The sequence below is a fragment of the Portunus trituberculatus genome, chromosome 23 (assembly GCF_017591435.1).
Source record: "Portunus trituberculatus isolate SZX2019 chromosome 23, ASM1759143v1, whole genome shotgun sequence".
NCBI lineage: Eukaryota > Metazoa > Arthropoda > Malacostraca > Decapoda > Portunidae > Portunus > Portunus trituberculatus.
This window is the reverse complement of record NC_059277.1, coordinates 7,034,770-7,049,288: the sequence shown is the minus strand read 5'-3', so window position 1 is coordinate 7,049,288 and position 14,519 is coordinate 7,034,770. Positions and strand designations below refer to the sequence as shown.

Below are 14,519 nucleotides of genomic sequence, written 5' to 3'. Positions count from 1 at the left end.
TTTCCTTTTGCGGTGTTAGGTGCTAATCACTTCCCTTACAGGTGTTAGGTGTTAATCACTTTCCCTTGCAGGTGTTAGGTGTTAATCACTTTCCCTTGCATGTGTTAGGTGTTAATTACTTTCCTTTGCAGGCGTTAGGTATTAATCACTTTCCCTTGCAGGTGTTAGGTTTTAATCACTTTCTCTTGCAGGTGTTAGGTGTTAATCACTTTCCCTTGCAGGTGTTAGGTGCTAATCACTTTCCCTTGCAGGTGTTAGGTATTAATCACTTTCCTTGCAGGTGTTAGGTTTTAATCACTTTCCTTATCAGGTAATAGGTGTTAATCACTTTCCCTTGCAGGTGTTAGGTGTTAATCACTTTCCTTTGCAGGTGCTCGGTTTTAATCACTTTCCTTATCAAGTATTAGGTGTTAATCACTTTCCTTTGCAGGTGTTAGGTGCTGATCACTTTCCCTTGCAGGCGTTAGGTATTAATCACTTTCCCTTGCAGGTGTTAGGTGTTAATCACTTTCCTTTGCAGGTGCTCGGTTTTAATCACTTTCCTTATCAGGTATTAGGTGTTAATCACTTTCCTTTGCAGGTGTTAGGTGATAATCACTTTCCCTTGCAGGTGTTAGGTGTTAATCACTTTCCCTTGCAGGTGTTAGGTGTTAATCACTTTCCCTTGCAGGTGTTAGGTTTTAATTACTTTCCCTTGCAGGTGTTAGGTGTTAATCACTTTCCCTTGCAGGTGTTAGGTTTTAATTACTTTCCCTTGCAGATGTTAATGCTAATCACTTTCCCTTGCAGGTTTCACAAGCAAGTAAGTACAGGTAATTCGGTCGTAGGTGTTAATTGTGTGTAACCTTTTCTTTTACAGGTGTTATTTATTGGTGAGTAAATCATAGGTAACTTTTTTTGTAAGTAGCACTAATTCCCTTGCCTTGCAGCTAACCCTAATTTACTTAATTTGCAGGTAAAACACTTATTTTTAATTTGCTGGTAAACTATTAAAGCTATTCATTCAATCTTTATCTCACTAAATTACTGGTTGATCTAATACCCTTCCCTTGCACCAGTAATCCTTAAACTCCCACTCCTAAACTCACTCACTTAATGTGACGCAAAACCAGGCAACAATGAGCAGCTGGCCACTGTGATACCCCCCCCTCGAGGGGCTAGTACTCACACTTCGGTGAGGGGGACCTGGAGCCTTGCATAACACCTTAAGCCAAGTGTTCCGTTTCAGTCTTGCTGTGGAACTCCTTCACACAGCAGTCTTCACCTTGAAATAATAAATGTTCAAATGAATGTATCGTTTTGGTTTCCTGTGTGTGTGTGTGTGTGTGTGTGTGTGTGTGTTGACTGCTTGTTACTTCTCTTCTTCCCTTTCCTCCTCCTTCATACTTACAGCATATCTTCATTCTCCTTTGTACGCCTTCCTTCTTTATACAATTTTCTCCTCCACTAACTATCTACTTCTCTTTCCTTCTACCTCTCGATTCTTCCTTACCTTTCTGTACAGTAGCGGCGCAAAGCAGAAGTTCTTAAATCACTTACGTACTTGTCTAATCTATTAGTGAGACGTCAGCGATTCAACGAGGTAACTTTTAACAGGTTGTAAAGGAAGTTGGAGGTGTCAAGGAGCTTTTCATGAATCTTAACAATAGCGTAACAAGGATTCTGAACCACTAAGATGAAAATACTCATTAAAATATCTTTATTTCTGCAGCACTTGAAAATGGAAGTTAAGAATTTACAAAACGTTTAGGAACCTTTATAGAAATTTGTATTACTTCCTCCTTCATCAGGACTGCTATCATAAACAACAAAAATTACTGGTTGGGTTTTCATGAATGCCTCCCTAGTCCTGATATAGATGTTGTCCTCTGACCTAATCCGTATCCATGTTCCTAAGCGTAACATTCTAATCCTGCCATACACCCACAACGTTAGTCTGTATTCTCATCAAAGACATCACATCACTGGTTACACTGATTTCAGCAACGTAAAAATCAGGGACACTGATGTGGCAACAAAGTGCTACAGGTCACTGGAAACCCTTCACTCATGGACACAGCCCGTCAGGTTCTTCCCTCACCGGGCAACGTCTGCATGCCTGTAGTCTCATTTACTACTCCACGCCGTTCGAGAGGTGATTAAGCGGAGCAGTTCAGGTCATTCACTATACACTCATAGGATGACAAAGTGTGAGATCTGTCTAACTACGCATAGCACAACAGATAAGAAAACAATAGCCTTGTGTTGCATAATTATTAATTAGAGTTTGTGTGAAAAAAAAAAAGAGATCAGAGCCCTGCCCATCGTTTCCCTGCTTCAGACGTCATTGTGTCCGCCACTCAAACTGGCAGAGTGTATCACACGAGCCATGGCAACAGTGTTTGTCAGCCGAGCACTGTTCGATAGTGTGGACACGGACGGCTTTATTTGATTCAAACAGATCGAAGCCTCGTCCTCGAGATTCAAAGGGTCGAGGTGATCAACTAACCTTCCACGACTCATTCCTATAATTGTACTGCATACGCTAATGATGCCAGGCACTTCTTTTCCTGAAGGAGTCATCGGCTATGATACTACATTTGCTTCAATGTATGTTAGCGAACTCACTCACAAACATCCTCGTAAAGACCAACATAGATACTAAAGTTTGAAACTCCTTTGTGTTCCTTCTTTCATCCTCCATTAACATCTTTCTGCCACCAGCTACTACTCCTCCCTTTCCATTGTACTAAACTGAACACTGAATAAGTAAAACTTTACACACACACACACACACACACACACACACACACACACACACACACACACACAGTGGTGTTTCTAGGTTGCCCAGGGGCCCCAAGCAAAATATTGTATGAGGCCCTGAGGACATGCAACGAGCGGCGAGTTTGATTCAAGAGACCCGTTCAGAGCATTTCAGACAGCCAAATTCATGAGGTCTACACCTTTTCACAATACAGCTGTGTGCAGTGACATTGTATCAAATCCGTTGGAACTCGCAGGGCTCTTGCTAAGCAAATGTTTGGATTGCCTGAATGTAAGGAACGCCTCTGCATGCACACACACACACACACACACACACACACACACACATACAGTTGTACTACAGTTGAGCAGTCCATACCCGGACACCAGACATACCGGAAGTATGACACTGAAGAGAATAATGATGATGCGAAACAACAACTTATTTACTAACAACTTGTTTACTATCTGGTTTCAAAATGCTATACTGATTTGAATATAACTGAAAAAAAAAGTAAATAAAAGTACCTAAATGAGCACACACTACCTCAGTCACTCTTCTCTCCGCCATCTAACCAAACACAACGGGCAAGATTCATCTCCTGGACTTTGAAAGGAAAAGGAATCCATACAGAAAATAAAGGCCTGGAGACTGAGTGCCGTATTCAGAAACGCTTTGCTCTCTCACTACGACTATTTTCCAAGGCCACGGAGATAGCAGGGTTTTCAAGGGTGTTTCTACAATTAATAATGTAGAAATCTTGTCAATCTGCCTCCATACCCTTAAAACACCTTAAGAAACACTTGTAAATTTAAATAAAGCCTTTTGAAATAGTGTAGGTGAAGCACAGAAAAATTTGAGAATACGAGTTTGAGTGTGATCCTCCGCCTCCTCCCCACACAAACACAAGCGAGACACGCCCCGCCACCACTACGCCGTCAGCTTCTCCGTCTGACTGTCATCATCTCCTGTGCGGTCGAGTTTCCTGCGGGTAATGGTGAACTGTTAGAGTGCAAGATTAGCCAAATAACGCTACTTCTTCCACCTAAAAAAAACATTCTGTGAGTGTGAAACGAATAGCTAGACAAATTTTTAATCTTGACTTTTCCTCTTTTTTTTTATATATATATATATATATATATATATATATATATATATATATATATATATATATATATATATATATATATAAAACACATTTTACAATTAAGTCTTACAAATTGCTCCCTTTTTTGGTTTTCTATTCCAGTAATTTCTCTCTATATTCATCATTAAATACCATTTTCCCTTTAAACTATTGTTGCAACTGAAACAAAACACTTTAGTTCCTACTGCTTTCCTAAGTTCAAACTCAATTTCCTTCCCAGACCAGCTATCGCGTATACTAAAAAAAAAATAAAGGGAAGCAGCAGCTCTTACTTTCCCTTGCTCCTCCACAGCCTCGTCAGGTCCTCTATAGTGTCCGGCAGTGGCCTTCCTAGCGTCTCCGGCAGAGGAATCAGCATCAAACAAGCCACGAAGGAGGAAACGCCGAAGATGACAGAGGGAAGCCACGGCACCAGCGGACTCTGCAGGGCGAAAATGAAGTAAAAGAGAAGATATGAGACAGTGAATTAGTCTCGTATTGTGAAACGGTTTGCTCTCTCACCACGACTATTTTAAGAGATCACAGAAATGGTTCATCGGGTTCAGAAGAGTGTTTTATTCTTAATGATATGGAAATCTTGTTAATCTGTCACTTGATCCATAAAAACCCTAGAAATGCCAACTTAAGCACAAGGGCCTTCTTCTCCCCATCCCTATTCTGTACAACTCTCAAATACAAGAGTTCACCAGTAATATCAATCATTCATATTTTTCTCTGGCAAACTCTAAACTCTCTGCCTGATTCTGTATTTCCAACTTTCTATGACTTGTCTTCATTTAAGAGGGAGGTTTCAAGACAGTTGTCTCTTTCTATTGGCTAACTCTTTTGGACCTGCAAGGGGACAACTAAGTGGGCCTTTTTTTCTATATTTTTTGCTGCCCTTGGCCAGCTTTTACATAATAAAAAATTCAGAGCCTTTTTACAGAGAGAGAGAGAGAGAGAGAGAGAGAGTTACCAGGTAGTCAGCAATGTAGGCAGAGAAGCTCCCGGCCAGGTTAGCGGCGATGATGGTCACTGCCAGACCCATAAGCCGCACCTCGGTTGGCAGCAGCTCAGCCTCGTAGACGAAGAGGATCATGAAGGAGCCGCTGATGGTGAGCTTGCCCAACAAAGCAAACGTCATCACCAGCCACGAAATCTCTGGGAAAAAGGAAAAAAAGGTTATTCGTAGTGATAGTTGTATTTTATTTATTTATTTTTTTTGTAGTTGTACAATTGCTTGTAAAGTGTGTGTGTGTGTGTGTGTGTGTGTGTGTGTGTGTGTGTGTGTGTGTGTGTGTGTGTGAATAGAATAGAATAGAATATCTATTAGAATGTTCAGACTTTACAAGTAAAGTATGGAGCACAGCTCCGTAGTAAACAAACAGTATCAAGAATAGGTGTGAATGTGTGTGTGTGTGTGTGTGTGTGTGAGTGTGTTTCACTGTTTGATCTGCTGCAGTCTCTGACCAGACAGCCAGACGTTACCCTACGGAACGAGCTCAGAGCTCATTATTTCCGATCTTCGAATAGGCCTGAGACCAGGCACACACCACACACCGGGACAACAAGGTCACAACTCCTCGATTTACATCCCGTACCTACTCACTGCTAGGTGAACAGGGTCTACACGTGAAGGGAGACACACCCAAATATCTCCACCCGGCCGTGGAATCGAACCCCGGTCCTCTGGCTTGTGAAGCCAGCGCTCTAACCACTGAGCTACCGGCGTGTGTGTGTGTGTGTGTGTGTGTGTGTGTGTGTGTGTGTGTACGTGTGTATGTGTGTGTACGTGTGTGTGTGTGTGTGTGTGTGTGTATTCATGTTTAGACCTCTATGGATAAACTTTAACCAAGAGAAAAAGAAAAGAAAAATAGCAAGTAAGGAAATAAACTACTAACTTTCACGCTACCTATAAACAAATAAGATATCAATAAGAAAACAAAAGACGAAAAGTAAAAAAAAAAAAAGTAGGTGCAGATACACTAAAACTCCTAACAAACAAAAAAAAGATAAAAAAAAAGCAAATTCGGCGAGGAACTCAAGGAGAAAAAGTAGAAAATAAAAACAACACTAAAAAGACAATAAAAATGAAAAACAAAACGGCAAACTCAAGGAAAAGTATTAAAAATAAAACAGGAACACTGAAATATAAAAATATAAAAAAAACACAACACACTCACGGAAAAGCATAAAAATAAAACAAAAACACTAAAAAGACAAAAAAAAGACAAAAAACAACACACTCAAGAAAAACGTGTAAAATAAAACAACATTGAAAAAGACAACAAAAAATGCAAAAAACAACACACTCAGGAAGAAAAAGAAAAAAAAAGTTCAGAACACTACCTGAAGGAATGAAGGCGAGGGAGAGGATAACAACCCCACAAATAACAAATCCAATCATAGTGGGAACCTTCCTGCCCCACTTCTTGATAATTGGCGCCGTGAGGGAGTAGCCGGGCGCCTCCATCAACCCACTCAGCACCATGTACAGGAAAGGGTCTGTGCTGTAAGTGGCTCCGCTGAGACTCAAGCCGCAGTACACCAGAGACGAGATGAAGAGGTTGATAGTAAGCGCCAGGATCACCATTCGCATCTTGTTGGTGCTGAAAGGCGGAGGGAAAGGTGATGAAGTGGTGATGAGGTGGTGTTGAGGTGGTGATGAGGCGAGTAGATCAATAGTTGAACATTCACTGCAACATACTGGAAGTTTTAAGTCTTAAGAACATAAGAACAATGTGGCTTTCTAATCTCTTCAGTATCAGGACACGTTTTCATATTCATTCTGCTTATTGTTTGGTGATATTGTACAGCTTCAGATATATATGTCGGGATTAGAATAGTAAAGACTCTGGCCATTAATCTTCTGACCTCCATACACCCTTTCTAATGCAAATAAAATCGTATAATCGTACACAAAAATCACGGTAAAAATGTGTCCCAGTACTGAAGGGATTAATGTGGTGTGTGTTATGCATCTATGTGTTTTTTGGCACAGTTAACCCTCTGAGTCATGGCGGGTGTTTTAGGGTTATTTAGGGATACGTTGACATGGATTTCCGAAGCTTCACTGGTGCAATCTTGAAGTAAGTGAGCTGTGTGTTGTGTGTAGCAAATTTCTCGGTCTAAAAGTTTCTAATTTTGTATGATATCTTTAAATGGACTAACTTTCTTTCTATTTTCTCGGACAGCTCGCTATCAGAACAGCGTGCTTGTGTTATTTATCTGTTCTTCGCAATCTCTTCTTATGGTATGGTATGGCAGGGTAGGGTAGGGTAATTTAATTAGTATTAGTTGAAATGCACTAGTTTTCTTTCTTTGTTTTTTTTTTCGAAGAATCATCAAAACAGCGTGATTGTGTTGCTTATTCTTCGTATATTTCTCTTGTGGTATGGTACTGTATGGTATGGTATGGTATGGTATGGTATAGTATAGTATGGTATGCTAGGACAATTTCGTATGATTAGTTTTTCTCTTTTTTTGAGGGGATAAGTTGCTTGTGTTGCCTATTCTACGTATGTTTCTCTTATGGTAAGGCACGGTACGGTATGGAAGGGTTCATTACCTCAGCAGTTTGGGCCAGGAGAGAGCGCAACGTCCTGCCCCTCCCCCGATCACTCCTAAGCTGGTGATACTGTCTGCCTTCACAATTGGTTTCTCGTTCTGGGAAAGGAAGTGACGTCAGGCAATCCGATGGCTCCACATTGTTACCGTCATTATCATTATCACCATTAGAAGAAGAAGAAGGACTACATCAACAACAACAACAACAACAAATAGAAAAAGAAGAAAATAACTAAGAAGAAGAAGAAGAAGAAGAAGAAGAAGAAGAAGAAGAAGAAGAAAGACCAAAATAAAAAAAGGAAAAAACAAAAGAAGAAAAAAGAAGAAAAAAGAAAAGAAAAAGCCATTACCTCATGCTCGATCTCCTTAAACATAGACATGAGTTGACTATCAGAGGGCAGAGTGGTTTTGTTGAGTCTGGAGGCGCGACGCAACACCTTCAGCGCCTCCTCGTGTCTCCCCGTCACAATAAGCCAGCGTGGGGACTCGTCAATTATGCTGAAAGACACAATGGTAGATTCACGTGAGAAGGGAAGGTGAGGGGTGCTAAGGAAGGTGACCCTGGTGGAGGAGGAGAGGGAGATGAAGAAAGAGAAGAAGGAGGAAGAAGAAGAGGAGGAGGAGAAGGAGGAAGAGGAAGAGGAAGAGGAAGAGGAAGAGGAAGAGGAAGAGGAGGAGGAGGAGGAGAAGGAGGAGGAGATGGAGGAGGAGGAGGAGGAGGAGGAGGAAGAGGAAGAGAAAGAGGAAGAGGAGGAGGAGGAGGAAGAGGAGGAGGAGGAGGAGGAGGAGGAGGAGGAGGAGGAGGAGGAGGAACAGGAGGAGGAGGAAGAAGAAGAAGAAGAAGAAGAAGAGGAGGACGAATGGGAGGAAAAGAGGAAGTGGGTAGATAAATGATAGAGGGTAATGATATATGACAGTTGTGTGTGTCGTGGGGAGAGAGATAGGAAGGAAGCTTATGAAAATAAGTAAAATGAATTAATAAATGGATGAATAGATAGACAAAATAGACACATAAAACAAACACCTTAAGATTAAAATTACACTGAAAAGCCATGCGGTACACCTCAGAAAATGGCTGGCACCTTAAACTGGTGAGTGAATAAATGAATAAAAAAAAGTATTTACTTAAAGACGTTCTCAGAAAGAAAAAAAAAACTAATGGAATGTAATAAATAATGAAGAAATGATGAGGAAAGAATATTTATCTATAGACATTTTCAGACAGGAAGAAAAAAAAACTAATGGAAATTAAGTAAGTGCTCAATATTGCTCCAGATTTAACCCCTTCAGTACTGGGAGGCATTTTTACCATGAGTTTTGGGCACGATTAGACGATTTTATTGCCATTAGGAAGGGTCTATAGAACTCATACAATTATTAGCCGGAGTCTTCAATTTTTTAATACCAACATAAATTTTTGAAGTTGTATAAAATCACCAAAAAAGCAGAATAAATGACAAAACGTGTCATGATACTGAAGAAGTTAACCCCTTCAATACTGGGACACATTTTTTACCTTATGATCTGTGAACGGTTAGACCATTCCATTGACATTAGGAAGGGTCTATGGAGGTCAGAAGATTAATGGCCACAGTCTTCACTATTCTAATCCCCACATAAATTTCTAAAGCTGTGTAAAATCACCAGATAGTAAGCAGAATGAATATGGAGACGCGTCATGGTACCGAAGGGGTTAATGCTCCACACACACGCCTACTCACAACAGCACAGGAAGGACCAGCAGCGTGGGGAGGGAGACGAGGAGCTGCAGCCAGTACCAGTCTCTAATGAGGAAGCCAGCGCCGCCCCACATCATGGTTCCAATGGCCCACGGCAGCGCCATCACGATACCCACCAGAGAACGCCACTTCGTCTCGCACACCTCCATGCCTGTAGCGACGGTGGTGGTGGTGATGGTGGTGGTAGTGGTTGGTGGTGGTGGTGTTTTGCGGGGTTGTATTGTGTTAGCATTATTTTTTTGCTGCTGTTATGATTGTTATGATTAAAAATATCACTACCACCACATCCTTCACCACTAACACCACTACCATCTCCACAACGGCTGCTACTACTACTACTACTACTACTACTACTACACACTAAGCACAGGAAAAACAATCTCTCTCTCTCTCTCTCTCTCTCTCTCTCTCTCTCTCTCTCTCTCTCTCTCTCTCTGCTAGTAATGTTCTCTTTAAGTTTCACCACAACAGAAAACAGAACCAAACACTTTCATTACCTCCTCTCTCTCTCTCTCTCTCTCTCTCTCTCTCTCTCTCTCTCTCTCACCCATCATGTAGAAGGTAGGAGTGCCGAGAGTGCCCAGGATGAAGCGGAAGGCCAGAATACCATTGAAGCTCGGCAGGAAGGTGATACCGATGGCAGTGGCAGCATACAGTATCTGGGACACGACCACCACTGGCTTCCTCCCGTATCTGGGGACACCGTGGGTAGGGAGAGATGTAGGATGGATGTAGAGGAACGTGGGGGACAGAGAAGAAAGAGAGGAGTAATGGTGGTTGTGCTTGGAGGAGGAGGAGGAGGAGGAGGAGGAGGAGGAGGAGGAGGAGGAGGAGGAGGAGGAGGAGGAGGAGGAGGAGGAGGAGGAGGAGGAAGAGGAGGAGGAGAAGGAGGAGGAGGTGGTTCTATATTTTCTTGTTCTCCTCATTCTTATTATAGTGTGTGTTCTTTACGTCGTGGTTTTTTTCGTGTACGTGTGTGTGTGTGTGTGTGTGTGTGTGTGTGTGTGCGTGTGTGTGTGTTTGCGTTATGGTATATCGCATGTTTTCGATTTTTCGTTTTCTTTACGTTATGTTTTCTTTTTCGTATTATATTTTGTTTAGTATGTTCCTTTTATTAGTAATGTGTCGTGTCTTTCATGTCCTCTTTGTACTTTTCCTTTCTAGATTCTGATTTATTTGTCGTGTAAATGTGTTCTATGGCAACTTGGAACTTATCACTGCCATTTTCTTTTGCTTACTTGCTTCTATGATAACAACACCACAACCACCACCAACAACAACACCAACACCACACATCATCAACAACAACAGCAATCAAACATACACTAAAACACATTATCATGAAGTCTAGGTGAAAAAAAAATTATCTGAGAAAAATTGAACTACAACTAGAAAAAGGAAAGGTAAGTCACTTCTCTCATTTCCGTACTTGTCGGCAGCAAATCCACTGACGAGGGAACCGGCGATGGACGAGAAGGAGTACATGCTCTGGTAGGTGGCACGCAGGTAGGCTCGCCCGCACACCAGATTGAACTGTCAGGAGGAGGAGGAGGAGGAGGAGGAGGAGGAGGAGGAGGAGGAGGAGGAGGAGGAGGAGGAGGAGGAGGAGGAGGAGGAGGAGGAGGAGGAGGAGGAGGAGGAGGAGGAGGATGGAGGAGGAGGAGGAGGAGGTGATGGTGAGAAAGGGACAGGTAACAAAGGCGACACAAAAGAGAGAGAAAGAAAAGAAAGAAAAGAATATAAATTAGACATCGATATTCTCTCTCTCTCTCTCTCTCTCTCTCTCTCTCTCTCTCTCTCTCTCTTCCTTGTTGATTGTCTGACACACAAAAACAGCAGGGATGGTTCAAAGCTTCACTTATTCAACGCTTCATTCATTTTTTAAACTAAACTTGACAGTATTTTCCTTTCTACTTCTCTTTTTCATGCTCTCCCATTAGCACACACACACACACACACACACACACACACACACATGAGTAGACAAGTTACATATCTCGAAAACTCTCTTCACTATCTCTATGACCTTTGAGAACGAACATATTTAGAAACGTTCCTGCGCCATATCTGTACAACATTCAAAAGGTTCTAATTGAGATAACACGAGTTTGTAAAAAAATGCATAACTTAGCTCCTTACCGAAATAAGGAAAAAAAATACAGAATAATAAAGAAAAAAAGAACTACTGATTAGAAAAAAAGGAAACAAAAGAGAAAATGAAGATGCAGAATGGAAAATAAGGGGGAAAAGATGAATGATTTAACTCCTTACCAAAATAAGAAAATAATACAGAGACAGCAGAGGCAATAAAGAAAATAAAGAACTACTGATTGAAAAAAAAAAAAAAAACAAGGGGAATGAAGATACTGAGGGAAAAAAAGAAGGGGAAATAGATGAATAACTTAACGCCTTACCAAAATAAGAAAAAAAAACATAGACAGCGGGAATAATAAAGAAAACAAAGAACAACAGAATAGAAAGGGTAAACAACAAATGAAATGAAGATACTGAGGAGAAAAACAAGAGAAAGATGAAGACGAACAACCCACTGGGGACCCAAAAGTCAGACAGCACTCAGCACTGGCCTTACCTGCGAAGTGAGGGTGCTATCGAATACTGGGTCATCATAAAGCCACTCCGAGCACTGTTCCTCCTGCAGACCCTCCGAAGTGAACCTGACGTAGCTACATGAGTCTCTGGAGGAAGAACATTTGAACACTGATTCACAGCCAATACATAACACAGGATACGTGAATTAGTTTTCTTGATAGCCTCTTTGAAACCGAGGAGAGAGAGAGAGAGAGAGAGAGAGAGAGAGAGAGAGAGAGAGAGAGAGAGAGAGAGAGAGAGAGAGAGAGGACTTTTTGCCCCAGATAGATACCATAAAGATGTTATCTCATTACCAACACTCCACTCCGTATCTTATCACCACCTTACTTTCCAGCCTGTCAGCTTCCCATCTCTGCGCAACACTCAATAGGTTATGCCTGCCAATTAATTACTCAGAAAAAAAAAAAAAAAAAAAAACATAATGAAACACTTCCTTCAGACCTCACTTTTAACCTCCTCAGTACCACGCTTTTTTTTCCGTATTCACTCTGCTTACTATTTGGTGATTTTATACAGCTTCAGAAACTCATTTGGGGATTAAAATAGTGAGGACTGCGGCCTCCATAGACTCTCCCTACTGTCAATGAAATGGTCTAATCGTACACAAATCTCAAGGTAAAAATGTGTCCTAGTATTGAAAGGGCTAAAAGGTACTAGTTCCGTTACATGAATTCCTAAGGATGTTATATATATATATATATATATATATATATATATATATATATATATATATATATATATATATATATATATATATATATATATATATATATACTTCAGAGATTTCTAGTTAGCAAGAAAAACCACTCCTCTGGGAACTCGGTTAACTATCTCTGTGGCTCTTGAAAATAGTCGTAGTGAGAGAGCAAACCGTTTCTGAAGACAACCCTTCATATATCACTATAGTACTACACTGTGACTGCTGGTGGCAATACTTTATGTAAGGGACAGTGGTGGTGTTAAGTCATTGTCATTGCCATTATCGTGTCTTGGATGCAAGGCCTGCCAGCTGAATCTGGTCACTTACTCTGAGATATGCGAGACGTTGTGTCCGAAAGGCGGAATACAAGTGTAGTTGACGCTTGGTGCCAGGTACACCGAGGAGAAGGTCTGGGGCGGGATCAGCATGTACCCTGCAGGACACACTCGCCGTCAGGACAGTACCATCGTGGAGACATTCATTATTTTCCGGTACAATGTTTATAAACAATAGTTCAATTAAGAGAGAGAGAGAGAGAGAGAGAGAGAGAGAGAGAGAGAGAGAGAGAGAGAGAGAGAGAGAGAGAGAGAGAGAGAGAGAGAGAGAGAGAGAGAGAGAGAGAGAGAGAGAGAGAGAGAGAGAGAGAGAGAGAGAGAGAGAGAGAGAGTTAGAGAGAGCATTTATCATTTTGGTTATTCTCAACATGAAGAAAAACAATGGTGTTGGATAAGTCTTGATTTTCATGCAAAATGTATATAAAGAAATCAATTTTGCATGAAAGAAAGCATTTCAGCTATTCACTTGAAGTCTGTGAACTTAGATAAACCTTTTGGAACGTGCTCAAGTGAAACTAAGTCAAGACATTATCTAAACATTACTACCATTACTACTACATTATCTAATTACTACCATTACCATGGCAAATTCATTCTTACTTCTTTTCACTACATTCATCAACATGTGCATTTATACCTAATTCCCTCCTTTAAGAGATAACCAGACACTATTTAGCCACAACGGGAACACTCATCTTAGCTCATAATAGCATCAGCACTGACTATTTCATGTCTACAATCAAAATTCTTCGTAATGATGTTTTCCATGCCCTTGCTGGCCTAAACCCTCGGAAGGCTTATGGACCTGATGGGGTCCCTCCTATTGTTCTCAAAAACTGTGCTTCTGTGCTTGCACCTTGACTGGCCAAACTCTTCCAACTTTGTCTATCGACTTCTACCTTTCCTTCCTGCTGGAAGTTCGCCTACATTCAGCCTGTTCCTAAAAAGGGTGACCGTTCTAACCCCTCAAACTACCGTCCTATAGATTTAATCTCTTGCTTGTCTAAAGTTTTTGAATCTATCCTGAATAGGAAGATTCTCAAACATCTGTCACTTCACAATCTTCTGTCTGATCGCCAGTATGGCTTCCGTCAAGGTCGCTCTACTGGTGATCTTCTGGCTTTCCTTACTGAGTCTTGGTCATCCTCTTTTAGAGATTTCGGTGAAACTTTTGCTGTTGCGTTAGACATATCAAAAGCTTTTGATAGAGTCTGGCATAAAGCTTTGATTTCAAAACTGCCCTCCTACGGCTTCTATCCTTCTCTCTGCAACTTTATCTCAAGTTTCCTTTCCGACCGCTCTATTGCTGCTGTGGTAGACGGCTACTGTTCTTCTCCTAAACCTATTAATAGTGGTGTTCCTCAGGGTTCTGTCCTGTCACCCACTCTCTTTCTATTATTCATTAATGACCTTCTTAACCAAACTTCTTGCCCTATCCACTCCTACGCTGATGATACCACCCTACATCTTTCCACGTTCTTTCAGAGACGTCCAACCCTTCAGGAAATCAACAGATCACGCGGGGACGCCACGGAACGCCTGACTTCCGATCTTTCTAAGATTTCCGATTGGGGCAGAGAAAATCTAGTAGTTTTCAATGCCTCAAAACTCAATTCCTCCATCTATCAACTCGACACAACCTTCCAGACAACTATCCCTCTTCTTCAATGACACTCAACTGTCTCCTCTTCCACAA

General features: G+C 41.3%; 1 protein-coding gene and 1 long non-coding RNA gene across 4 annotated transcripts in view; one reads left to right on the top strand and one right to left on the bottom strand.

The window, feature by feature from the left end:
- Positions 1–1,682: 1,682 nt before the first annotated feature.
- LOC123507759 (organic cation transporter protein-like) overlaps positions 1,683–14,519 on the bottom strand; it is a 19,235-nt gene continuing 6,398 nt past the window's right edge. For all 3 annotated transcript variants that reach the window (XM_045260935.1, XM_045260936.1, XM_045260937.1), the window contains exons 3-13: positions 12,816–12,921; positions 11,769–11,874; positions 10,608–10,711; positions 9,726–9,871; positions 9,161–9,329; positions 7,790–7,937; positions 7,441–7,538; positions 6,222–6,481; positions 4,849–5,033; positions 4,166–4,314; positions 1,683–3,731 (exon numbers count right to left, since the gene is read on the bottom strand). In XM_045260935.1, coding sequence (XP_045116870.1) covers positions 3,677–3,731; positions 4,166–4,314; positions 4,849–5,033; positions 6,222–6,481; positions 7,441–7,538; positions 7,790–7,937; positions 9,161–9,329; positions 9,726–9,871; positions 10,608–10,711; positions 11,769–11,874; positions 12,816–12,921 — 1,526 coding nt within the window. In that variant the 3' untranslated portion in view covers positions 1,683–3,676. The remainder of the gene's footprint in view (positions 3,732–4,165; positions 4,315–4,848; positions 5,034–6,221; positions 6,482–7,440; positions 7,539–7,789; positions 7,938–9,160; positions 9,330–9,725; positions 9,872–10,607; positions 10,712–11,768; positions 11,875–12,815; positions 12,922–14,519) is intronic.
- LOC123507760 lies at positions 2,677–11,154 on the top strand. Its single transcript, XR_006675749.1, has 2 exons — positions 2,677–2,811; positions 11,119–11,154. It is a non-coding gene; the product is annotated as an uncharacterized LOC123507760 (long non-coding RNA).